The sequence below is a fragment of the Chenopodium album genome, chromosome 24 (assembly GCF_948465745.1).
Source record: "Chenopodium album chromosome 24, dcCheAlbu1.1, whole genome shotgun sequence".
Lineage (NCBI taxonomy): Eukaryota > Viridiplantae > Streptophyta > Magnoliopsida > Caryophyllales > Amaranthaceae > Chenopodium > Chenopodium album.
This window is the reverse complement of record NC_137857.1, coordinates 35,025,270-35,050,533: the sequence shown is the minus strand read 5'-3', so window position 1 is coordinate 35,050,533 and position 25,264 is coordinate 35,025,270. Positions and strand designations below refer to the sequence as shown.

The 25,264-nt window shown below is 35.2% G+C and overlaps 4 protein-coding genes across 4 annotated transcripts; all 4 read right to left on the bottom strand.

The window, feature by feature from the left end:
• Positions 1-965: 965 nt before the first annotated feature.
• LOC145610947 (cysteine-rich receptor-like protein kinase 15) lies at positions 966-4,063 on the bottom strand. Its single transcript, XM_081666204.1, has 7 exons — positions 3,274-4,063; positions 2,907-3,029; positions 2,354-2,520; positions 2,035-2,245; positions 1,702-1,939; positions 1,405-1,555; positions 966-1,304 (listed from the first exon to the last, which is right to left on the bottom strand). The coding sequence occupies exons 1-7, from the start codon at positions 4,061-4,063 to the stop codon at positions 966-968; spliced, it is 2,019 nt and encodes a 672-aa protein (XP_081522330.1).
• A 1,220-nt stretch (positions 4,064-5,283) lies between these two features.
• LOC145610946 (cysteine-rich receptor-like protein kinase 25) lies at positions 5,284-9,631 on the bottom strand. The gene is made up of 8 exons (XM_081666203.1): positions 8,800-9,631; positions 8,248-8,367; positions 7,712-7,896; positions 7,387-7,576; positions 7,032-7,269; positions 6,728-6,878; positions 6,394-6,628; positions 5,284-5,459 (listed from the first exon to the last, which is right to left on the bottom strand). Exons 1-8 carry the CDS (start codon positions 9,629-9,631, stop codon positions 5,284-5,286), a joined length of 2,127 nt encoding a protein of 708 aa, XP_081522329.1.
• A 2,624-nt stretch (positions 9,632-12,255) lies between these two features.
• LOC145610945 (cysteine-rich receptor-like protein kinase 25) lies at positions 12,256-16,256 on the bottom strand. Its single transcript, XM_081666202.1, has 6 exons — positions 15,482-16,256; positions 15,121-15,240; positions 13,951-14,048; positions 13,324-13,868; positions 12,545-12,695; positions 12,256-12,453 (listed from the first exon to the last, which is right to left on the bottom strand). The coding sequence occupies exons 1-6, from the start codon at positions 16,254-16,256 to the stop codon at positions 12,256-12,258; spliced, it is 1,887 nt and encodes a 628-aa protein (XP_081522328.1).
• A 3,390-nt stretch (positions 16,257-19,646) lies between these two features.
• On the bottom strand, positions 19,647-23,698 carry LOC145610944 (cysteine-rich receptor-like protein kinase 10). The gene is made up of 7 exons (XM_081666201.1): positions 22,930-23,698; positions 21,611-21,736; positions 21,384-21,505; positions 21,049-21,259; positions 20,728-20,965; positions 20,479-20,629; positions 19,647-20,350 (listed from the first exon to the last, which is right to left on the bottom strand). The coding sequence occupies exons 1-7, from the start codon at positions 23,696-23,698 to the stop codon at positions 20,057-20,059; spliced, it is 1,911 nt and encodes a 636-aa protein (XP_081522327.1). The 3' UTR covers positions 19,647-20,056.
• Between the last annotated feature and the right edge of the window lie 1,566 nt (positions 23,699-25,264).

The following is a 25,264-nucleotide window of genomic DNA, read 5'->3' as shown; positions in this document are numbered from 1 at the left end:
TGACCGCCATTTAAAAAGAATATGCCAACATGTATCAGGCTTCTTCTGACTCGGCTGCTGAGTAGATGTCCACTTCCTCCAACTTCTGACATGGCAACCAAGATTGACAAAGTTTGTCAATCATAAAGATCAACTGGGCAGCCCCCTGTAAATATGAAGAAATTAGGATGTAATTATGTAAAGCATTGTGTAACCTTTATGATTCTGAAACCATTTTCAGTCAATTCAAATATTGTTTAAGTGGGACTATAATTGCAATTCCATTAAACGCTAATAATTGGCTAGTTTAAGTGGGGATTATGTTATATAAATCTAGTCATTTCTCATAAAATCTACCCTTGTATTCCCTTAATCTGCATTCCTAAACTTTGCCTACATTCGCGGTGTAAAGATCATACTATGTGATCAGTAGTTGTTATTGATATTGATTGTTATTCCTTTCATTGCAGATTCGAGTCGGCGCACGAGTGGCTTACATGTATGGCTGTATGCTGTATGGATCTAATTTGGTTGATATTGGAGGTAAACTTATAGACCTTATTTGTTATAATTCTGTTTTTGTTGTATTAGCAGCACCTGCTATCGTTTTCCTTCTTTATTATTATGATCTTATTCTTGTAATGCTTGACATAATAATCAGGCATAAACATTTCAGCTTAAATGTACAATATTTTAAGCCTTGCTCAATCAACTTTAGTCAATTTAACATAAAAAGAAGCCTGAATACAGTTGCATAACACTTTCTTGGGAAGTGATTTAAGCACACCAAACATAAATTTTAGCACACCTCCTTTGAGAATAGCATTGTAATCTGTGCTCTCACAATGGGTGTGCCAAAATCAGTTTCCCTCTTTCTCAACCATAGTTTAGAAAATAGCAAATGGCATTTTATGTGTGTGTGTGAGTGGGTGTGTGGAAGGGGAGGGAATAACATAGAAAAGTTGTTTCTTGCTGTTCTGAGGATGTCAACGTGGGTATAAGTCTGTTAATTGCGCAGTGGAGTTTCCGCTATAAGCTTGATCACTTTCAAGACTTCGAAATTGGCCTTGTTCTCCTGATATGTTCTCATTCCGCATATACGTGTCAGATGAAACTGCTGAAAGGCGTGGTGGAAATTGGACGTCGGAGGAGTTGTTTTGGAGAATGAGGAGGACTGATTCCATTGCTGGTCTACTCGTAGGGTCCTCTTGAACGCAAAATAACCCTACTTGGATACATCTTAGGACTTCAGTTTTTGAAAAATTGTTCCTTAGAGATGGATCAACTAGCTCCATGATAGCACCTGTGTTCCAAAGTTTCCACGCCTAGAGCAATGATATGGAACACAATAGATATGACTTATTACCCTGTTACCAGCATGTATTAAGCTAATTATTAACAAGAAAACAACTTAGGATGTCTTACATGGCTTATAAGGCTGTCCTGCCCAAGTGCTCGAGTAAACAAATTATTACTTTGTGCACTTATGATTTCCAAGAGCATGACCCCAAAACTGTAGACGTCTGACTTGATAGAGAAAATTCCTGATGCTGCATATTCTGGAGCCATATATCCACTGCAAAACATTCCCATTATCTTAAATATAGTGCTCTTTGGTTAAAGTTTTGTAAATGACCAAGAGATTTAGGCATCTTATGGAAATTTGCAATTTTAAATTGAAATAATATCACAATAAGTTATTTTAAAGATTGTTAATCTTACAATGTTCCAAAAACTTTGGTAGTATTAACCTGTGTATGGTCTATTTTCACTAGCCTTGCTGTACCGAAGTCTGTTATCTTTGGGTTCATCTCTTCATCTAACAAAATGTTGCTTATTTTTAAGTCCCGGTGTATAATTTTGACTCGAGAATCTTCATGAAGGTACAAAAGTCCTCGTGCAATTCCTATTATAATTTTGAACCGGGTTTCCCAGTCCAAGTACTTGCGCCTGTTAGGATCTACAAGATGCATATGATTGTCAGTGAGAAAAATACTACCAAAAGCATTTTATATATGTACCAGATGCAAGGATTTTTTTGGGTTGAATCACTACCAAATAGGAATCTATCTAGACTCAAGTTCGAGACAAATTCATAAACAAGTAGCTTTTCTTCTCCTTCCAAGCAAAACCCCAGAAGTTTGACGAGGTTTCTATGTTGAAGCTTGGCTACTAATTGGACCTCATTTGTAAATTCTCTGAGACCTTGACGGGAGTCCTCTGACAGCCTTTTAACAGCCATTTCCTGGCCATTTGGAAGCGTTCCCTGCATCAGCCATAAAGAAACCAATTAATTCTCAAATGTTTTTGGGCCACCACTTTCATGGTTTGGATTTCAAACCAAATCTGAATCTTTTATATTAGTGAATATTACCTTGTAAACTGGTCCAAATCCACCTTCACCAAGTTTGTTGTCAATAGAGAAATTGCCTGTTGCATATTTAATTGTGTCCAGGTCGTATTGCAATGATTCAGCGCTGTTGGAATGCTGAATTTTCGGATCATGATTATTGCCATCTGCTGGAGGACCGTTTTCAATAGCTGAAGAGCAAGGAAATAAGTGTATGCCATAAGCTGGTATTCTTAGGACCAATAACTGTTCTAGCACTAATTTGATACCCCATCTAGAAATTATCTTTCTCAAATGGACAAATGGTAGCCTAACATCTTAATATGTGTAGAAGATTAAGAAGCAGTCAAGCAACTATGTTAACATTTGCAGTTTGTGTCATTTTTTCCATTAAAGGGTACATATAGAAGATTTAGTAGAGAAAATTAAACTAATATATGCCTTATCTATTGTTCAAGCGCTTTAATTATGTGCAGATAGATGACTCCACTTGCATATTTATTATCCAGTTGCAAAATCTGATATACTGTACAAATCTATAGCATACATGGTGGAATTTATGTAGAGTGATATTCACCTGCAGGTCTTGGCTGTTTCTTCTTCCTCCTATATACGTAGAATGCAATCACGCAGAGAAGCAACAATATAAAACCGACAGCTGGAACAACAACTCTTGTTATGTAGAATAGTATGCCCTTGCCTGCTCAATAAAAAAGGTGAAGAAGTTAGGGGCATGATGTGCTAACAATGAAAAAAACTTTGTGCAGAGCAGGGAGAATCAGTGCCACATCTTAGACAAGGACTCAATTCTCGCAAGGTGCATGGATGTTCCCTCCCACTCTCCCAGGTCTAATCTTACCACTCATTTTTTTCTTTTATTTTTTTTGGTCTCTAGTAAATCAACCTGCTTCTTATATACTATTATTTAGAAAAAAAGTCTGTACCTTGAGATGAAGGAGGTTGTTGACTTGGGCTTTCCGGGGGAGGTAGCGGTGTATAGAAAGGCACTGGATCGTACCTCATTTGGCAATTGGCCCTGAGAAGCGTAATTTTTGAAGAGTTTTGCAAATAATTCTGTATATGTCTTAAAAAGACAATCAAGCATCTCTCACATAGTAGACCAAGTATGTCAGGAGTGCATTGAACAAGAGAATAAAGTGTGCTATATGGTGGCAGCTCAACCTCTGCTGTCGCATAACCATGGTATGTGCTATTTTTAGCTGCCTTCTGAATAAGGTCGTTCATAGTAGATGACACTATTTGTTGAAACTGAATGGGATTGGATACATTAACTTCGCTGTAAAACCAATAAAGAGGAGAATTTTCCTCATCCAAAGAGGCGAGTGGCCTGTTTGCATACATTAAAGTGCATTCCTGATACCAGATAATTCCTTCTTTCTGGTTAGTACAATTATTCACGATTTGTTTTGCTGCTGCCCGTACACAGGCTTGGCACAATGGAGGATTGATGTCAGCTCTGCAATAGAACATGCCATAGACTCTATCTGGGCTTTCACCATTTGCGGAGTTAGAGAAATCAGTTCCGGAGTTACCAAGATCTCTAAGGACTTGGTAGAGGTTCTTCTGATATTCACTGTCTTTTGTGTAGTTACCATTTTGCTCACAGTAATAGGCGATATATTTTGGATTGGAATATGCAAGGACAGATTTTAGCAGTAGGAATTGAAGGAAGATTACTTGGAGAATTTTTGAGGTATAGTAAAATGGTGCCATTTGCTGCATGCATTGATGCATATGCTAAATTGCTATTATGCTATGGTATTACTCCCAACTTAATTCCAATTATGTGCTGCTATTGGCGTTTATTATTTTGGCCGCTTTAAAGCTGTATCTGAAATTTTCTATCAAAGTGACTGGCTTTGTTGCCTACTGATACACTTGAGATTTTGCCTAATCAAAATACATTGTATTACTTTATTGATTGCTTGAAGTTATCAATTACTCCCTTTATTCATATATATTATATATTAGTCATATAAACTATATAGGGTATTTTTCAAATAAAATAACCTTTTCTAATTGGAGTGATGGAGAACAAAGAGGATTAGAGGAATGAGGCAACTACTACGGATTATATAAGGAGTACTACTTCTATATTAGTGAAATCACAGTAGGAATTTGAATCTAAAAATGTAACGGCAATGTGACAACTATATAGATTGAGAGCTGTATTATTTGTGTTATGGTTGTCTTTACTTTTCCTTTCTTATTATCAGGCTCATCAAGTTCAAATAAGGTTTTAGTCAGGCTCATTATTTCATATCTAATAAGTCTTGCAAACACACTCCTAATCTACAAATATGTTTAGTAGATATAGTGTGACATATAGTCATATACCCTTCGTCTCTAAAAGCTTGTCTTATACAGTTATATAGAGTATACAAAAAAAAAAAAAAAAAAACAAACGTCACTAAAGATTGCTTAATACCTTTTCCTCTCCTTGTCAATAATTGTGCATACCCATGTAGACATATTTGCACCTGATTCTTAAAAAAAATAAAGTTGAAATTTGGAGCAATTCTCTAGGAAGGGAAGAAATAATGAAATTCAAAGAAAGACATTTTGGGAAGGAGCTAACAATAGCGTTAAGTCACATCAAGCCACTTCAAGAAGAATTATTCTTTCAATTTGACTAGATTTTAATCGTGAATCCAAATAGGTGATTAGGATTAGTTTAAACTTTAATGACATTAGTCTTAACTTTACAGAGTATTTTATATATTTTTTTAAGTTATTGTGTTTCACTAATTTACAATTTATTTAATGTTAATTATTAATTGAGCAAAAGAAGGATAATTGATTGAGAGCCAGCCCCAAAGAAGGATTATTGTAATACTGCCATACTTGTGAACAATACTTGATGCCACCTCATGGTTGAATTAACGGTCAATTATTTGACAGTTGTTTTGCCGTTACTCTACCAGTACCATCATTTAAACTCCCCCTGTTGAAAAGCTTTCTGCTTCTTCCCCTATTAAACCTTTCCGAACCTCAACCACCATTGAAGCATCTCCTATACCAACACCAATGAAGCTTCCCCGACACCAACACCAACACCGTTGAAGCTTCCCTGATCTCCATTCACCTTCCCCGACCTTAAACAAAAACCCTATGAATAAAGGGTGATATTAAGGGCATGATCAACCGCAAAGGGTATGGTGACCATGTCCTAGTACATTGACAAAAATATCCCAAATAATTTATGGAAAAGTTAATTTTACTCTTATGATTAACAAATTTTGTCAATCATTACAATTAACTTATATTTCCTCATAGATATTGTTTAAATTAAAATTGAATTTGGAGGGAAGTACATGGTGATTATTTTGGGTAAGAGCTGAAGTTTATATGAAATAATTTCCAATAAACAATAATAATTGGTTAGTTTAAGTACAAACAATTTCATACTTTGTAAACTAGTCATTTCTCAAAAATCTACCCTTGTATTCCCTTAATTTGCAATTCCTTATTTTTGCCTTAATTCACAGTGTACAAATCATGCTATTTGATCAATGGTTGTTCTTGATATTAATTACTATTGCTTTCGTTTGAGATTCAGGTCGATGTGTGAGTGGCTTACATGTATGGCTGCATGCTGTTTAGATCTTTATAATTGAAATCTGAGGTAACATTACCTCTACTCGCTTGTGTTTTTGCTAGATCGACTTAATTAATGTTATAATTTTGTTTTTGTTGTATTGGCAACACCTGCTGTTTCTCCTTCTTTTGTGTGATTTTATCCTTGTATGCTGAATATACAACATTTTAATACTTGCTCAATCAACTTTAGACAATTTGACATAAAAAGAAGCCTGAATACATCAGTTCCATAAATCTTTCTCAACCATAGTTTAGCAAATTGCAAATCACATTTTTTTGGGTGTGTGAAAGGGGAGGGGGATAAAATAGGAAAAGTTGTTTCTTGCTGTTAAGAGAATGTCAGCGCGGGTACAAGTCTGTTAATTGCGCAGTGGAGTTTCCACTATAATCTTGATCTCTTTTATGATTTTAAAATCTATCTTGCTCTCCTATTACGTACCCACCTTGCACATTCGTGTCAGATGAAACTGATGAAAGGCGTGGTGGAAATTGGATATCAGAGGAATTGTTTTGTAGAATGAGGAGAACTGATTCCATTGTTGGTCTACTTGGAGGTTCATCTTGGACACAAAGTAGCCCTACTTGGACACATCTTAGGATTTCGGTTCTTGAACAGTCGTTCCCTAGGGATGGGTCAAATAGTTCTGAAATAGTCCCTGCATTCCATAGTTTTCGTGCCTGGAACAATGGGACATACATATTTCACCTATTACTTATAAAGAATATTAACCTTAGAACCAAATTCAGGTCAAGAAAACAGAAATTAGGGTGTCTTACATAGCTTATAAGGCTGTCATGTCCTAGTGATCGAATAAACAAATTATTGCTTTGCCCACTTACGATCTCCAGAAGCATGACCCCGAAACTGTAGACATCTGACTTGATAGAAAATACCCCTGCTACTGCATATTCTGGAGCCATATATCCACTGCAAAATATTACCCATCAACATTATAGTTACCATTATTGAAGTAAATCTTATATTTGTATACATGATCACAATGTGGGGGGACCATTTTTTGATTTTTGTGGATGCTTCCCCCCCCCCCCCCAAGCACCAATGAAGATTTTAATAGCTTACAATGTTCCAAAAATTTTGGTAGAATTGGCCTGTGTATGGTCCATTTTCACAAGCCTTGCCATGCCAAAGTCTGCTATCTTTGGAGTCATTCCTTCATCCAACAAAATGTTGCTTGACTTTAAGTCCCGGTGTATAATTTTGACCCGAGAATCTACATGAAGGTATAAAAGCCCTCGTGCAATTCCTATTATGATTCTGAATCGTGTTTCCCAATCCAAATACTTGCGCCTGTTTGGATCTACAAGATTTTTATAACCGTGAGTAAGATGGAATACTATCAGAATAAGTTAGTACTTTATGCCACCAAGAATAATGTTGAGTAAAATAATAGTACCAAATAAGAATTTGTCCAAACTCAAGTTGGATACAAACTCATAGATAAGCAACTTTTCTTCGCCTTCTAAGCAGAAACCCAAAAGTTTGACAAGGTTTCTGTGTTGAAGCTTCGCCAATAATTGAACTTCATTGGTAAATTCTCTTAGACCTTGACGAGAGTCTTCTGAGAGTCTCTTAACAGCTACTTCCTGTCCATCTGGGAGTCTTCCCTGTTTTAGGCATTTGGAAACTCATTAAGTCTTAACAGATAATTGAGCAACCATTTTCAGCTTGGTATTTAAAACAAAGCAAAAACATGATTGTTGATATTCTGTTTTTTGGAATTCAGGATATTATATTAATACCTTATATACAGCTCCAAATCCACCTTCGCCTAGTTTGTTGTCCATGGAGAAGTGTCTTGTAGCGAGTTTAATTGTGTCCAGACTATATTGCAATGATTCTGTGGGGTTGGATGGCTCGATGTTCGATTCGTTGCTGTTAATGACAGAAATCACAGGATCATTGCTTACGGTGGAAGGATCAACAGCTGTAGAGGAAAAGAGTGGAAAAAATAAACTGCCATTAGTTGGAAAACAATGCATGCGACTTGCAAGCTTAGATTAACTAAAGGCTAGCTATACCTTATGTGATATTCAAGAACATGTGTATTTTTATAAGGCTTAATATTTTATAAAATATGAATGGGTATTTTGTTATCCTCTATCTCAGGATTCTCAGCAGTTGTAAGTTTGTAATCCTCTTTTGTGTAGTGTTGTGTTATCTCCATGGCTGGTCTCTTTTACTAGTCCAGCAAGTTATTAGTATTAAATTTTTGTATGGTTTAACATTTAACATATCCGATCCTAACAGGAATTATAGTCTGTTGAGTGACAATTACCTATAGGTCTCTGATTTTTCTTCCTCTTGTACATGTAGAATGCGAGGATGCATAGAAGCAATAATACAAAGCCAGCAACCGGAGGAGCAACTCTTATCACATAGAATAGTACACCCTTTTCTGCAGCATAAATTGTAGGAAAATGGTTAGGAATATGAAATGCGTATAATGCTGTTTATGCGTACTCCAAAGCTGTAGTTTGGTTCTTTACCAGAAAAACTTTGAAAATATGAGTCAAGGTGCATGCATGTGTGATAGGGGCCGGGAAGGGAAGGAAAATGATTATACATGAGGCATTTTATGGGTATAACAACCTGAGGATGCTCCAGTTTCTCACGGTGAGAAACGAATTCGTTTCTCATGGTGACATTTTTGTGAATAAATCAACAACTTTTTCAACTGTGGAGCCCACAATATTGAAAAAGTTGTTGATTTATTCACGAAAATGCCCCCATGAGAAACAAATTTCGTTTCTCACCATGAGAAACTGGGAATTTCCCATAACAACCTGGCAAAGGAATCTCATTTTCTCTTCCCTTTGTGTATTATTACCTGTAGATGGGGGTGGAGATGGAGCCAGTTGGTTGTAGAAAGGTGCCAAATCGTACCTCATCTGGCAATTAGTCCTGAAGATGGTAACTGACACTCTCCCTCCGTTGCAGCAAGAGTGCATATCTCTAAATATACGACGCAAGCAGCGATAACATGGTGGACCAAGAATATCAGGTGAGCACTGGACAAGACTGTATAGGGTTGGATATGGGGGGAAAGGGGCCTCCCCCGTTGCATAACCATGGTAAGCTTTGTTGTAAGCTGCCTTTTGAATAAGGCTGTTCATGCTTTCGAGTACCACCTGCTGTAACTCATTGGGATTGGTTACATTTTCATAGCTGGTCACCGATGACTCATTATAGTCGTCTTCGTCCAGACCAAATATTGGCCTGTTTGCATACCTTAGAGTGCATTCCAGATACCAGACAACAGCTTCTTTTTGATTAGTGCAGTTTCTTATGATCCATTGCGCTGCTGCCCGTACACAATCACGACATAAGTCAGGATTGATGTCACGTCTACAATAGAATGTGCCATAGATTTTGTCGGGGCTTTCTCCCCTGGTGGCTTTATAGAAATCAGATCCGGAGGCTTTTCCACCGAGTTCTGTGAGGAGCTTAACGAGGCTCCCACTGTATGAGCTGTTCTGCGTATAGTTACCCCTTTCATTGTCACAAATGGTATAGAAGTAAGTGGGCTGGGAAATTGCACTAACATGTTTCAGCAGTAGGAATACGAGGAAGGTTAGTTGGAGAGATTTTGAGATGATATAAGATGGTTCCATCTTATTCAACCGTTTTTCCTGCAAAACTTTTGTTGGTTTGTAAGCCATATGAACATAAGTTTGGCCACTTCAAAGCTTATAGTGCTGAAAATACGTGGTATCAACTTTGTTGAGACATTACCGAGTGCAGATACAAACTGTTTTGGGTATCATTTTCCCAAGTTGTGGGTAATTGATATGAATATGATGCAAATTCCTTGTTCCAACTTCCAGTAATTGCTTGATACTGTATTGGGTAAGTTTTTGTGTTACTTTGATTTCTTAAACTGAATAATATCATAGAGTTCTGAAAGGTCAATTGGACTCAGTACTGCCTATGCCTCAAATGGCTTTGTTCTTGAGTTAGAATGATCAACATTTGACTTTGACTATTAAGTTTGTACTATTATAATCAATGTCTACTTGTAATCAGCAATTAACAACATCAACTTGATCAATGTAGTGATATCAATTTGCTGTCAATTGATTGTCCACTGTTTAATTACTTATATAGAAATTCGAATATACAAATGATTAATATATGTTTTTGCAAAAGAAAATTCTCTAAATGGATAATAGTTTAATGATAGTTGACAATACTAATTAAATTTTATTGTACTAGTTAATAGTGTTGTGTAAACTACATCCGACCCAATCTGATCCGATTTAGATCTCGACTTGTGTGGACATAATAATTTAGTATGACTCAACTTTAAAAAATGACCCGACTCGACTTGATCAGACCTCATCAAATCCGATCCAAACATCCAAATTGACACCTCTAAACACTATACATGTTCCCATTAGCCCATTGTTATAGAGTTGATGCACCACTATGCAACTTCTTCGTCTGGGCTACATCTGTGTTTTGTTTATTAGTAGAATCTCAGACGATGTCCAAAATTGATGCTCTAAATATCATAATTTTGATTTTTTTTCTCAATCAATTTTCTTCCCAGCTTTTTTTTTTTTTTTTTTAACAAAAAAAAAAAAAAAAAAAAAATTGAATTATCAATAACACAATATATTATTGAATTCCCAATCCTATTCCCACCCCCTCTATTCCCCGCACTCTTACAAAATCGTGGAAATAGACCTACAAAATTAAGCCGAATAGAATTCCCTTTCCCACAAAACTAACAAGGCAATATACACCGCAAAACTCCCACCCAATTCCCATATACCAATACCCGTCTCCTTACTAGCACACGAGTGTGAGTGTGTGACAACTTACCCGTTGTGGGTAATTTACCTAGAAATGTAGAAGCTTTTAATTTTTTAATTTTTTATTTTTCAATCTGTCGAATTTGTTTCTATCAATTTTCAATTCCAAATTTATTGAGAAGAGTGTCATGAAATTGGGTTTTGCTTGAAGAACCAATTTAGGACAGAAATTGCTCAAAGTTATCACTTCAATTCCACAATTCTGGCACAGCGGCCCAACAATTTGTTGAGGAAAGATCTAAAGTTTCTTCAGTGGTGTCATAATGAGGTAATTTTCACTTTAATTGTACTAAATCAGTAAATCTCCGTTTTTTTTTTCTTTAATTCCTTTAATTTTGCCACAATTCTCTTCTCGAAATTGAGGTAGTAGTTTAATTTTAAATGTTAATTGCACTTGCTTGATTGCTTCTGGTTATATTGAATAATAGTTGTTAATGGTATATGCTTTGGTTATGTTTAATTATAATATTTATATGGTTCATGATCTTGGTGTTTGGTAATGCTTGGCATAAAGTCATGAATAGAGAATATTACACTGTGTTGCTTTCAATTCTACTGACTACTGACCAGAATCGAAAATAGTTGAATCATAGTTGTTATTCATCAAATATAGGCAATTCAACTTATAAAAAGAAGTGTAGATGTCAACTAAGGAAATTTTGTATAGAACTACTGAACAACTATTTAAAATTTGTTTAGAATAAAGTTACAAAATGTTTGGGTAACACTACCCATTAACGTTTTCCGTCCAATAAGACGTTATTGGGCTCACTTTTTCACTTTCCCACTTAATTAACTCCCCTAATTACCTTCGCTCTCCTCCCTAATTAAAGTTTTCGGTTTGACGTCTAGAAAAAAAAAACATAAAAATCTTGTAAACAATTACATTTCCTTATAATGATGTGTAAGTATAACCATTAATTGTTTTAGAACTATAGAAATGAAATACAATAGTCATTTTATTTTGTTTGTAAATAGCCTCGAACTTAGGACCAACCCTAAGATGTAAATCTCTCTTAAAAGATTGTTATTGCAATGTGTGAAGGTTATCTTAGCGAATGTGAAATACACCAAAGGTATGGTGACCATCCTAGTTACAGTCCTTAGGAAATTTTATAGTGTTGAGGTGATCTGAGAATTTCCTTTGAACTCAAGGTCATTTGTGATCATATGTATGTAATCTTGTTGGTAATAACTAACAAGGTAAAATACTACCTATGTTACGTATTAGTTGTAACTTTGGAATTTTGTATGTTACACAAATAATACCCAAAAGGTGCAACTAAATAGGTAACAAAGGTAGTATATGTCTTGCTATGTGGGTGTCACTCTTGGTGCAAAGTTCAAACTGGCAAGGCAGACTTTTTGTATTTGTCTCATTTTCTTGCCCACCAAAAACTTTACCGTCTATTTTGTGCTTGCCTTGTGGATTTGTGTTGGATGATGCTGGTGAAGTACCCAACAATACTTTATTCGACATTTGAGGCGGAGCTGTTGTGAAGAATGAGATCGAGGACTTCTTTCATGGTTGGCCTACTTGAAGGATTATCTTGAACACATAATAGTGCTGCTTGGATACAACGTATGACTGTAGTGCTTGAAAAGTTGCTCTCCAGAGATGGATCAACTAGTCTAATGGCATATCTAGTGTTCCAAAGACTCCTTGCCTGAAGCAACATGATACATTATTTATGACTTATATAGCTTATTGTTGCCTTTTGAAGCTTATTTTAAACATGAAAATATAGGATGTCTTACATGGTTAATAAGACCATCCTTCTTTAGTACACGGATAACATAAGTATTTCTTAGCCCACTTATGATTTCCAAGAGCGTGACCCCAAAACTATACACGTCTGACTTGATAGAGAATTCTTCACCCTTTACAGATTCTGGAGCCATATATCCACTGCAATACAATATTTGGCCATAAGCATTAAGAATCTTAGTGAAAGTGTGAAACAAATCTTTTGTCCAATATTAGAAATTGGAAGACCTTTTGGCTTAATTTTGAGCCTGGTTGTATGCTTCAAGATATTTAGGCTTGTCTTGGGAGCATGTAACCATCATATAGGATTGGATTCCTATATCATGATGAAAATATCATACTCAAAACTGAGTACTCCTATTCAAAGGACAAAGTTGGTAAACATATGTATGTTATCATGTGGATCTTGTTAGTTCCAATGTGTATTTTTCCAAAATAAATAATCTTTTATACTAGTAAAATAATACTTCCTCCGTTTCTATTTAGTTGACGCGTTTGATTTAGGCACAAATATTTAAGAGAGGAGAGAGAGTGATAGAGAATGAAAAAGCAAGTGGGGGTAGCTTATAAATGCAAGGTAAAAAATTTATCCAAAAAGGAAACGTGTCAACTAAAAAGAAACTTCCTAAAAAGGAATATGTGTCAACTAAAAAGAAACGGAGGTAGTATTTAACAAGAGTTATTTATCACAAAGCTATGCATCTTGAAAAAGTGAATAAAAGTAGAACTATTTGCAAACAATATTTTTCAGAAGCTTTTTAGGTCTTACTGTGTTCCACGTAGTTTTTTAGTTTTTGCCTTTGTATGACCTCTTTTCAGTTGCCTTGCCACACCAAAGTCTGCTATCTTTGGGTTCTTCTCCTCATCTAGCAATATGTTGTCTGGCTTCATGTCCCGATGAATAATTTTATTGTCTGAATTCTGATGAAGGTACAAAAGTCCTCGCGCAATTCCTATTATGATTTTGAACCGTGTTTCCCAGTCCAGTAGCTTCACCTTTTTTGGATCTACAAGATATTCATGATCATGAGTGACAACACAAACTACAATCTGAATAACTTTGTACCTTTCACAATCTTTTTCTTTCTGATAGAACATATTACCGAATAGGAATTTATCTAGACTCAAGTTGGGTACAAACTCATAGATAATCAACTTTTTTTTGCCTTTGGAGCAATACCCCAACAGTTTGACGAGATTTTCATGTTGAATCTTGGCTATTAACTGAACTTCATTATCAAAGTCTTTAAGAGCTTGACGGGAGGCTTTTGAGAGCCTCTTAACAGCCACTTCCCTGCCATCTGGAAGCTTCCCCTGCAGTGGGTGTATGGAAAACCCTTTCATTTGTCACAGAAAATTGAAATGTTAATGTGAGTGGACGTGTATGTTGTATTACCTTGTAAACAACTCCAGATCCTCCTTGGCCAATTTTGTTATCGTTAGAAAAGTTATCTGTCGCAGTGTTTATTACGCTGAAGCTATATTTGATGATGCCTGGCAGAGGATTGTTTGTGGTTGAGTAAACAGTAGTAAAACAAGTCTGTTATTAGTTAGAAAACCATAATTACAATGCAGCATTACCTCTATAATCCTTCTTTTATTAGAAGTTGCAAAAGGCTTTTATGTGGTGCTATCAAATATTATTTTTGACTGTATGTGGACTCTATTTTTTGGTCAATAATCCAGTCTCAAATTCGATGGTGCCACTACATGTTTAGTGGACATTTTGTAAAGGTAAAATTTTTATTGAGACAAGCTCATTAATTGATGTACTCTACACTTTACGGAGGAGACCCTATTGTGCTGAAGTGTATAGCACTCCCCATGCAAGATTAAGACACTACCTCTGTTTCCTATTGTTTGCGATAAAGGAATTTTTTATGTCTCACAAACATACCCCTTTGTTGCAAATAATAAAAAACGGAGATAGTAGAATTACTCAAGTATTTTGACTGGTAAAAAAACCATATGTATGAAATATATAATACATCAAATCCTATAACTCGAAAAAGACTTGGCTAATGCTATCCTACATTCCTACCCCTACCCAATAATGTTGTCATGGCTTAAGCAGAGCTTAAGCATTGCATACTGTTCCAGTGACAATATTACACTGTGAATAAGATTTGACAAGAGTTTTGGCTATTAAATTACCCTTCAGTATATGTGTTTGTTTATTCTTAGGTTTTTTTTCCCTCCTAAATTTATTAATTCAAATAAAGATTCTTGTTTAAATTTGTAATATATCAATGCTTATGTTATTACAATTATATTGTCAAACCTTCTTTAAAAAAAAAATTGTCAAACCTGTGTTCTTGCGGTGCACTAGTTCTTTTGCTAAAACATTATGCAATGAGATGACAGTTTAATTTCTGTTTCTTCTAGAGGTGAGGTTTTACCCTTTTTTTTTCTTCTTCTTCTCTTGTTGTTGTTGTTGTTGTTATTGCATGTGTTACTAATGATTGACAATAAGCTCATGTAATGTTGTGTATAGGACTTAGGTTATAGCTTATAATCTAGAGGGGAAAAATAAAGAAACACATTCTGGGATGAATTAGTTATATACCTGCACGTCTGTGTTGTTTTTTCCTCCTGTACATAGAGAAGTAGATATTGCAGAGAAGCAACAATACAAAGCCAGATGCTGGAACAACAGCTCTTGTTATGTAAAAATGTATACTCCTGACTGCTCAAAAAATAAAATAAAATAAAGTTAAATATCTATATTGCCAAGACTGTCAACTATGCAATTAATAGCATCATAAATACTAAGTCTGTTTTTTGGTTGGGGGCCTTGGTGCTTTAATGTATTCAATTTGAATTGTACTCCCCAGAAAGTTATGTCCTTATTTGATATTGATTTAATATTTGTAATTATAAAGGGTTTATCATTCTCCAAAGTTCTTCACAATGTTTATTGTTATTACCTGAATGCGATGTTTGCTTGTCTGATTGTCCTGGAGTACCTGGTGTAGGATGGAAACGTGATGTATTATACCTTGTTTGGCAGTTTGGCCGGAAAATCACACCCCATTGTTTTCCTCTAATACAAGTCTGCAATTCTGTATAACAGTTGCTCAAGCAGCTTTCACAAGGTGAGCCAAGTATAACAGGGGAGCATTGAACAATACAATACAACATTTGATCAGGTGGGAGAGGAGCCTTTTCCGTTGCATAACCATGGTACGTTTTATTATAAGCTGCCTTCTTGATTAAGTTGTCGATGGTTGTTGACATTACTTTGTCTAACTGTGTGGGATTGGATATGTCCTCATTGCTGTTCCGATGCCAACTTAGCGAGAGTGAGAATATTGACCTGTTTGCATAACTTAGCGAGCATTCCTCATATGCAATGCTTGCTTCTTTCTGGTCACTGCATTTGGTAACTATTTCTTGTGCCGCAGACTGTACACATTCTTGGCAGGGCTGATGACTGACATCACTTCTGCAATAGAATTGGCCATAGACTATGTTGGGGCTGTGGCCCCTGGTGGAATTATAGAGGCCAGTTGTAGAAGCTTTTACGCTGAGATCTGATAGGACATAATTGAGATTTTTTTGGTATGTACTGTTCTGTGTATAATTACCAGCTTCATAGCAGTATGAGCCAATAAGATTTGTCTTTGAAGTAACCGTTTTTAGCTGGAGAATTTGAAGGAAGACTATTAGGAAAGGTATTAAGATATAGTGAAACGGTGACATTTTTGAGTTTTGAAAGCCCAGCCCAGCTGTTTTGTTTGGGAGAGACTATATTTTTGAAATCTGATTGAGTGATTGAACCAATACATCTGACTTTCCCCGGAAGGGGCTCTAGATGTATTATTTTTCCTTAAAATAGATATCCCGCTATATATTGCAAAGAGCAAACATAACTTTGTAGGCTTGGCTGATTTTTTCAAATATTACTTGAAATTATCTAGTAGTATAAGAGAATGATTTATTGAATTAAGCTTAAAACGGACCTGAACCTGTCTACTTGACCTGATAAAAATGATATATTTGGTGTTAGGAATGAGTTTATGAGACCCAGAAAGTTCAGGAAGGGAGTATTGATTGGGTAATGGCCTGATGGGAATTTTTTTTTTTTTGCTCCTTAGGAATGAGTTTATGTGACCTAGAAAGTTCAGCAAGGGAGTATTGATTGGGTAATGGCCTGATGGGAAAATATTTTTTTTGCTCATATTCAATGCAACTCAATGATTTTTCTCTATAAATTTTCCATGCAAGGGAAAAGCCCAGCTATTTGAAAATTTCAATGTGAGGACTGTAATAATTTTTTAATTAAAGCCGGGTCACCTGAATATTTCAATTGAAAGAACTGTTAGTGTTTGTTCTCAACTTGTTGTAGCCAAGTTTGAAATAATCAAATTGTATGATAATTTGTCGTAAGTACCTCATACAAAAATAAGAACTTTGCAAGGGTGAGAAACTGGGTATGGCATTTAATGAATGAGTTGCCGAAAGTAATGTGGTTTGGAACATAGCTGTTACAAGGATTGATTAATTGAGAATGTTGTCATTCTTTAGATTCATTTTGTGCACGTTTGTGTAATGACGTAGCAAATGGAGAAGGTTACTTTATTGTATAGCCTAGCATCTTAGGATCTTGTAGTAAAATACTCAGTATATAAGAATATAATTAAGCATATAACATGGTTTCTGATTTTGATACATGAATTCAAACTGTTTTAACTATATATTTTTTATTTTAATAGTGTTATGTTCCAAAATTGTTGGTATGTAGTATTGCCTTTTGTATATTATATATTAACAGGCCTTGCCAAGCCAAAGTCTTTGTACCTCCTCATCCAAACAATTTATTGTTTGATTTGAAGTATTTGAGAATAGAGATTCGCTAAAATGATGTCATTAGTTGATTTTCATCAACTTGTTACTACATTATTTTATCTTTTATGAGCATGCAATAATGTGGAATATGGCTACTTCAGAACAGATGGATCTTATATATTCTTTGATACCAAATTGATACATGATTATAGTTGAACCTATAATCAATGCCCTTGTTAAAGTGTCAAGTCCGAGCATATCCTTTGCACTGGCTTTTTGTCTTTTTCGAATATTATTTCAAATAATATTTGTTAATTTATTTATGATTGACGTAATTGCAAAGTGGTAAGGCTTATGTCAGATCAGGATATTTGGAATTATTAGAGAATATATTCTACTGATAACTATGTGTCAATGAAACCTATTTTTTAGTGAGTTGACACCTGTTCAGAAAAAAAATTAAGACTTTGGTAGCAGTTAGAGATTGGTCAATGGAAAGAAAAATTAAAAGCCATAAGGTGATGCACACACTTTTTTGCGGTAAATCTATCTCAATCCTCAAGAATGGTAAGCCTATCCATGCTTTGGCCTGCTATGTCTTACAAGGAAGATAGCTTAATTGAGAAGCTATGCTAGCATGATTGCATGAACACATCTAAGCTGTTTTTGAACTAGCTGTTCTTCTGATAAATGTACCTGATTTAGCATTGACCATCTTCGAGCTCTTAACACTGTTATATCTTGCATATCTGAATATGTAGTGGTAGATTGATACATCCCTGCTGATGAAATGTTGTTATATGTCTTGTGGAATCTTCTGATGGTACATCTGATTGATAAGTTTAGTGGCTAGTTAGGGCAGAAACTATGATGCCATTGTGGGTCTATTCTGTTGTGCATGATTTTGAAAGCCAATATGGATATATTGTATTACTCCTTTAGCTGAAAAATTGCCAGTGTCTACTAAAAGCTAGTATTTCCTTGGTATTTTACGACCTCCATTGCTGTCGCATGAGTCCATGAATCATTTTTACTTTATTGGCTAGTGTATGTGTAATCTGTGAGAAACTATCTAAAGATACCTCCCACCCTACCCCCACCCTCCACACACACACACTTCAAGTCTGTTTTCTTCTGCTGTAGTACGGATGTTTCTATCTCTCTGACCACAAGAACAATGGCTCCAAAATTGTAGACATCTGGTACGACAGACAATTTATCGCACCTAATATATTTTGGGTCCATGCTTCTGTAACAATGATCATGTCATGTTTAACATAGTGAATGTGTAGGCTTTTAAGAAATGAAGGTAATATATAAGTCAATCTCAATAGCTCACACCTGTTCTGTTAGCCTCTGATATAAGATTTATATCAAGGTTAACCAGTACCAATTGTTTGGTGATGTTTGCAACGGACTGTGCTCTCACACAAGTAATTCATGGTTAGAAGAAGAAGAAGATAATGGCAGAATACGTTTGATTGAATTGATATAGCCAAAAGGCTTGAGAGTTCACTACAACTATGGCTACAATTAACTATTACAACTTTCTGAATGAATGTTCTATTTCCCTCCCTCTTGCTATTTAACTATCTCCTTACATAAGACATGTGACTAGCCTTAATTACTAACAACTACTAACTTTGTCTTCTTGCCTTGGTGCCAAAATAAAGCTCCTGAAAAGCGATTCTGTTCTGATCATTTGTCTCCTGCTGTCAATTGTTGTTGTTGCTTGTCTTGTGGTTTGCTCGAGCCTTTTTGTTGTTGCTGCTTCTTTCTGTAGTAAGTGTGCACAATAGGTGGCCTTGATTGGTTCATTACAATATTTGATGCTGTTGTGAACTAAGAAGTTGACAAATTTGACATCCAGTCTTGACATAAAACTAGGGGTTGTTGTTGGAGAGTCAATACTTGGTTAAATGAGTGGATGGAGCCATAATATTATTGATGTTATTAACATGCAGTATGGTGCACTATTCTGTGTGCAGGTAGCTTTGTTCGTTTTGGAACTGCGTCTGGAACTCTGGACTCTAATTTAGCAGCACTATATTGGATCTGTTTTTGGAAAGTTTCTACCTTTATCATTTGTCAAAAAGGTACAATTGTAAACTTCCTCTTCTAGTTTGTCAATATTTTACAGTTCTGAGCAAACTAAACATAGATCATATTATTTTGCGGTGTGAATTACATAAAAATCTTTTTAATCCATATATAACCAAATTAAATACAGCAAGAACTTTTTGTTTTGGATGTTTGATGTGAATGTGATAGTTCATTATGTAATAAGTCAACTAATGTGCTTATATTGATTTTTATTTGTTTTTGGAAAAATAAGGATTCCAAGTTCTTACGAATATTCTATCTATACTTCAAAGCTAAAGAATTGAAAAAAAAAAATTTGGCCGCAGTGGCCTACACTTTATGTTCATAAGTGGACTTCACATCTATGACTTTTCTGCATATTTTTGCATCTCCTCTCATATCTCTGATGTAAATATTGATCATCATGAGATTCATGACTGGTCCTTTCTATATGCTGTATCTGAGCAAGAAGTAAATCCTGTATGTTAGAGCATGTGAATGAATTCTTCCTGTAATTGGACACATTTTTAGCTAACTTGTAGTCTTGTTGAATATTGGAATGTTATATCCCAGCAAAAAGAAAGACCATCTGTCCTGAACTATATATATATTTTTCTCCTATCCTCTATTCGTTATCGAGGATAAACATCTGTGATGTCCGTACTTCCTGAAAATATAATAGAAGATTGACCAGAAGTGCTACTACTAGTGGCTATTAACTGAGGTGGTGTTGGCTCAGAGAGTACAACTGTATAGCCATTGAGCGCCGAGACAATTGGAGCCATTGTTGGTCTCTTATTTGCATTTTCTTGGATGCAAAGCAAGCCAATGTGAATGCATTTTACTGCTTCCTCACTTGAGAAGCTACCTTTGAGTCTGAGGTCCACCAACTCTAAAGCTGCATTGAGGTTCCAAAGCCTCCAGGCCTGGGGTGAATAGATTCACACATCAAATATAAACTATCAGATCTTCAGTTTGAAAACTAATAAGCCTTGTCCTAAGTTATAAAATTTCTTAGATTAAGAAGGTTTTCCCTGTATAGAATCATGCTTACTCGCTGAAGTAGACTTTCTTCGTGAAAAGGGAAGGCTGTTGAGTTACACTTATGACCACTTACGATTTCCAAAACTATTACTCCGAAGCTATAAACATCTGACTTGACTGAAAACCGCCCAGCCATTGCATACTCTGGAGCCATGTATCCACTGCAACAGTATTCAAGTTCATGTGGAAGAAGTTATAATTGAGAATATTTAATAAACAGTTATAATCCAACAAGTATGAATCGTTATGATATACTTACTATATCCCAACAATCCTATTGGTATCACCTTGAATTTGATCAGCTCCTACAAGCCTTGCCAAACCAAAATCTGATATCTTTGGGTTCATGTTTTCATCTAACATAATATTGCTTGATTTTAGATCACGATGTATTATCTTTAGTCTTGAATCTTCATGAAGGTAGAGGAGTCCTCTAGCAATTCCTGCTATTATCTTATATCGGGTTTCCCAATCCAATGATGCTTGTTTGGATCTGCAGTTTTAATTTATTAGAAACCTTGATCTGCTACAAACAAAAGAGAAATGAAGTGTTGGTTGTTGTAAATTAATTATATGGTACCAAGTAGGACTTTATCAAGACTTGAATTAGGCAAGAGCTCATAGACAAGTAGCTTTTCTTGCGCTTGCAAACAGAATCCCAGTAGTCTGACCAAATTCTTATGCTGAAGCTTTGCAACTAATAGAACTTCTGTCTTGAATTCTGCAATGCCTTGCCCTGAGGTGGATGACAACCTTTTCACTGCTATTTCCTGTCCATTCTGAAGTGTTCCCTGTAAAGTTGGATTTAAAAATGTGTGATAATATTCTATGCAATAAAATTTAACAAACCTAAACTGAAAACTTATGATTTAAATGTCTTCAAATATGTAGCTTGTTATACTTTAGATATATTACCTTGTAAACAACACCAAATCCACCTTGCCCAAGCTTTTTATCTGTCGAGAAATTATTTGTTGCGACTTGTATTGTCTTGAAATCATATTGTAATGATTCTACTGTAACTATCTCCTCCAGTTCTGTTTCAATGGTTAGATATTATTTGAAATACATGAATTTTGTGATGTTCTTTGCATGCTATATGACTGTCAAAGAGGAGTGTTCAACATAAAGTTTTGATTTACCAGGAGATGGCGTTGCTGCCTTTCGATTGTATATGCAACAGAAAGCACCAGCCAGGAGCAAGACCGCAAAGATTACAGGAATGCTGACAGCAATGGCGATGTGTGATTCTCTTATCTTCTGCTTGTCTGCATAGTTAAGGTTTGTATTAAGATTTTTATCCTTTTTGCACGGAATTGGATTAAATATAAATCCTGAAAATATTGGACTAGCTAATAAGAATTGCCTTCTCCAGGCTGAAGCTTCATGTACCTGGCCCAGGTTAACTACTTAGCAGGCTAGACACTTTGAATCTTCACTCTTAAAGTGTCCCTAGCGACTCATGTTTTGAAGGTATTATCCTTTCCGCTTGATCAAGCTTAGCTTGATATTAGCTTGATATTGCAAGTTTGCAACATTAGTTATTAATAAAATGAAATAGTATATTCAGCTTGCGTGTTTTACTTAAAACTCTCTCTTAAGTTTCATATTGTTGCCTCCTAGTGTAGTGGCTGCTACAATAAAATCAGTGCTTAATCCAGGTGTAATAAAGTTTTAATACACCATATTGAAAACAGTAGTCATCTTAGAAGTCAATTGGTTGATTTAGTTTCTTTGTTCAACTTAACTTTTCTTTATTAATGTTTCTGTAAACTTCCGTTCTAAAAAGTCACAGTTGAACTCTTCCTCTGTTTTGCTCTGTTTTAACTTTGTTTCTTGACCTGGCTTTTTTGAGCTGTCCTTTTCTGTAGTCATATTTGTGTTAATACTATGCATCTTGTGAAATTAAGTGTACTTGGACAAACAAAAAGTTCCCTAATGAGAAAATTCAACCGACTAATTTCCTCGAAAAACATATCTCTCTCATCCAAAAATTAATTGAACTTTGGCTGATTATCTCCAAAAAACAGGGGATGTAACTTTTTACTACAGGTTCATATAGGTCCGCTCTTGATATGTTACTTTAAATGTAGATATGCTATTATTTGTTCTTTTAAATTATCAATGCACTATTACTCGGCTCTTTTTATGCAGAAAGTGATGCTTCCTAAAATCTTATTCATAGCCTAAGGTAATGAAAAATGGAGTAAATACTTTTTCTTGATATTAACTTGTAAGATTTTTGCATCACAAGATCAGTATGAGTGTATGACTGCATGACACTTGAAACTAACGGTGCAAAACTAGACAAGTGTACTTAGTTAAGTTCTCAAGTGATAGGTTATGTCCACAAATGATAGTGATTAATTGTTAATTCTTTCATTAAAAATCCATTCTAAAATATGAAGACTATGAAAATTGCCACTACAAGCTAACAAAAAGTAGTTGCATAATTTTATACCTCTTGTAACGGTTGATGTTGAATTGGTGATTGCAGATAGCAAGAATGATGTGTTAACAGTATTGCCATAAAACGGTCTTACTTCAAATCTTACATTGCAGCTTGGTAGCAAAGCTCTCCCTCCAAGCATCATTGGAAGCTTCCCAATCGCAATTTTCAAGCATCGACCACAGTCATCTGCTGACAAGTCTAGCGTGCACTGCCCCAAGGTATATAACTTCTTTGACCTTGTGATGTTAGCCATTTTGGTACCAAATTTCACCTTGCTGTTCACAATTTCTGGTGTCAAATCCATCATGGTTTTGTTAAGCACATTAGAAAATGCCCGAGTCTCTTTACTAGTAATGTTTTCAGGGTTCCATGCCACGTTGCTTGGGTAATCATCCATCTGATGATAAAATGACTCATTAGAGAAATGAAGCATGCAATTGTCATACCATAGAAGAGCCCATATCTGGGTCGGACACTCTTTGAGGATACTACCTTGAGCTACATATACGCACTGACCACAACCTTGACCACCTATGTCACCCCGGCATAGGTAAAGGCCATAGACTTTATCAGGGATCTGACCTACAGATGTGTAATAAAAACCAGAAACCGAAGCTTTGGCAGTTAACTCGGCTAAGAGATTACTGAGGTTTTTTTGGTACTGACTGTTTTGGGTGTAATTAGAACTACCTGTGCAGTTAGTGAAGTAATCAAAAGCATGGGTACTAATAATAAGTTGAAACCCAAGTAATAAGGTTAGGGATATCAACATGACCATAGTTGTGCCGCCGTGGCTGATGCATGAAAGTATATATGGAGTAAGTATAATGAAAGAGTGCCTAAAATTTTGGGTTACATGAATGTTCTAAAAGCAATGGTTAACTTATACAAGTATTTGGTAAAGTTTTCAGTTGCTTCCTGAATGGTCGATATTGTTGTCAAATCAATGATGTCTTACTTTGTTTTTCCCAAGTAATTATAACTATGCTGACTACTTTTTTCCAAGAATACAAGATGCAGAGTATGATTGATATTATAATATGGAAATTTTGACAATTATCACCTTCTGTTATGTCCATTTTAGCAATTACCACCTTCTATTTTTTTTTTTTATTTTTTTTATTTTTTTTATTTTTTTTTAAATTACCACCTTCTATTTTCAAAAACATTAAAAGTTAACACCTTCTTGCCCCCAACCACTATGTGACGTCATTTTAGGCTCATTCTTTCCCTTCCCTCCCTATTTCCCTCACATTTCTCATTCCTATTTGGATTCTCATCTCCTCTTTCACTTTTTTTCCCCTAAACCACCAATAATTGTTCGTCAATTTTGATTTGGAGAAGTGAACTGAAGTGTTTTTTATTGTTTGGGGAAAAAAAGTGAAGGAGGGGATGAGAATTGAGTTAGGAATGAGAAATGTGAGGGAAATAAGGAGGAAAGGGGAAGAATGAGCCCAAAATGACATCATGTGGTAGTTGAGAGCAAGAAAGTGGTAACTTTTGATGTTATTGAAAATAGAAGGTCTTGTCAAAAAAAAAAAAAAAAAAAATAGAAGGTGATAATTTTTTTAAAAAAAATAGAAGGTGTTAATTGCTAAAATGGACATAACAGAAGGTGATAATTGTCAAAATTTCCTTATATTATTGACTCCTTTGATGGAGTCTCATGAATTATTTTTTACTTAGATCTTACAAATGCAAATATGATTGTAAATTCTCATTGCCACATAAATGTCACAACAATATTATGTGAGATATTATGAAATTTATTTTAACTTTTAATTTGAAAGTATCAAGTTTTTATAAATTTATCATGTACTTCATATATAATAGAAATGCATTATTAATAGTAAAATATGTGCATTAGAGATTTAGAGGTGGTAAAAAATCAGATTTATTTAAAGAAGCCGTATGTCATCGAAAGTGAGAAAGTATTGTGTGCGTATTGCCGTACGCGTAATTATGTGAGGCAAGTTTGTCTGATATGTTTTATTTGCTGGCAGATATGTTTGTTTATATGTTCCTTTAGTTGGCTAATATGTTCCTTTGACTGATACGTATTGTGTTAGCGTATATATGTTTCATTTTGTTAGCTGATATGTTTATTTTGTTGGCTTATATGTTGTTTTTGCTTGCTTATTCATCCTTCTGTTGGCTGATATAATTCATTTGTTAGCCGTTATGTACATTCTGTGATTGAGTTTTGTTGGCTGATACATTTTGTTAATGTCTGATTAATAAATAGTGGTTAGAGGGAAATTAAAAGAAAAAGGGTGGGATTGGTTAAAGAAAGGTCATCTAACCTGCTCATGGGGGTCAACGTTGAAAATGACCTAGTCAATTC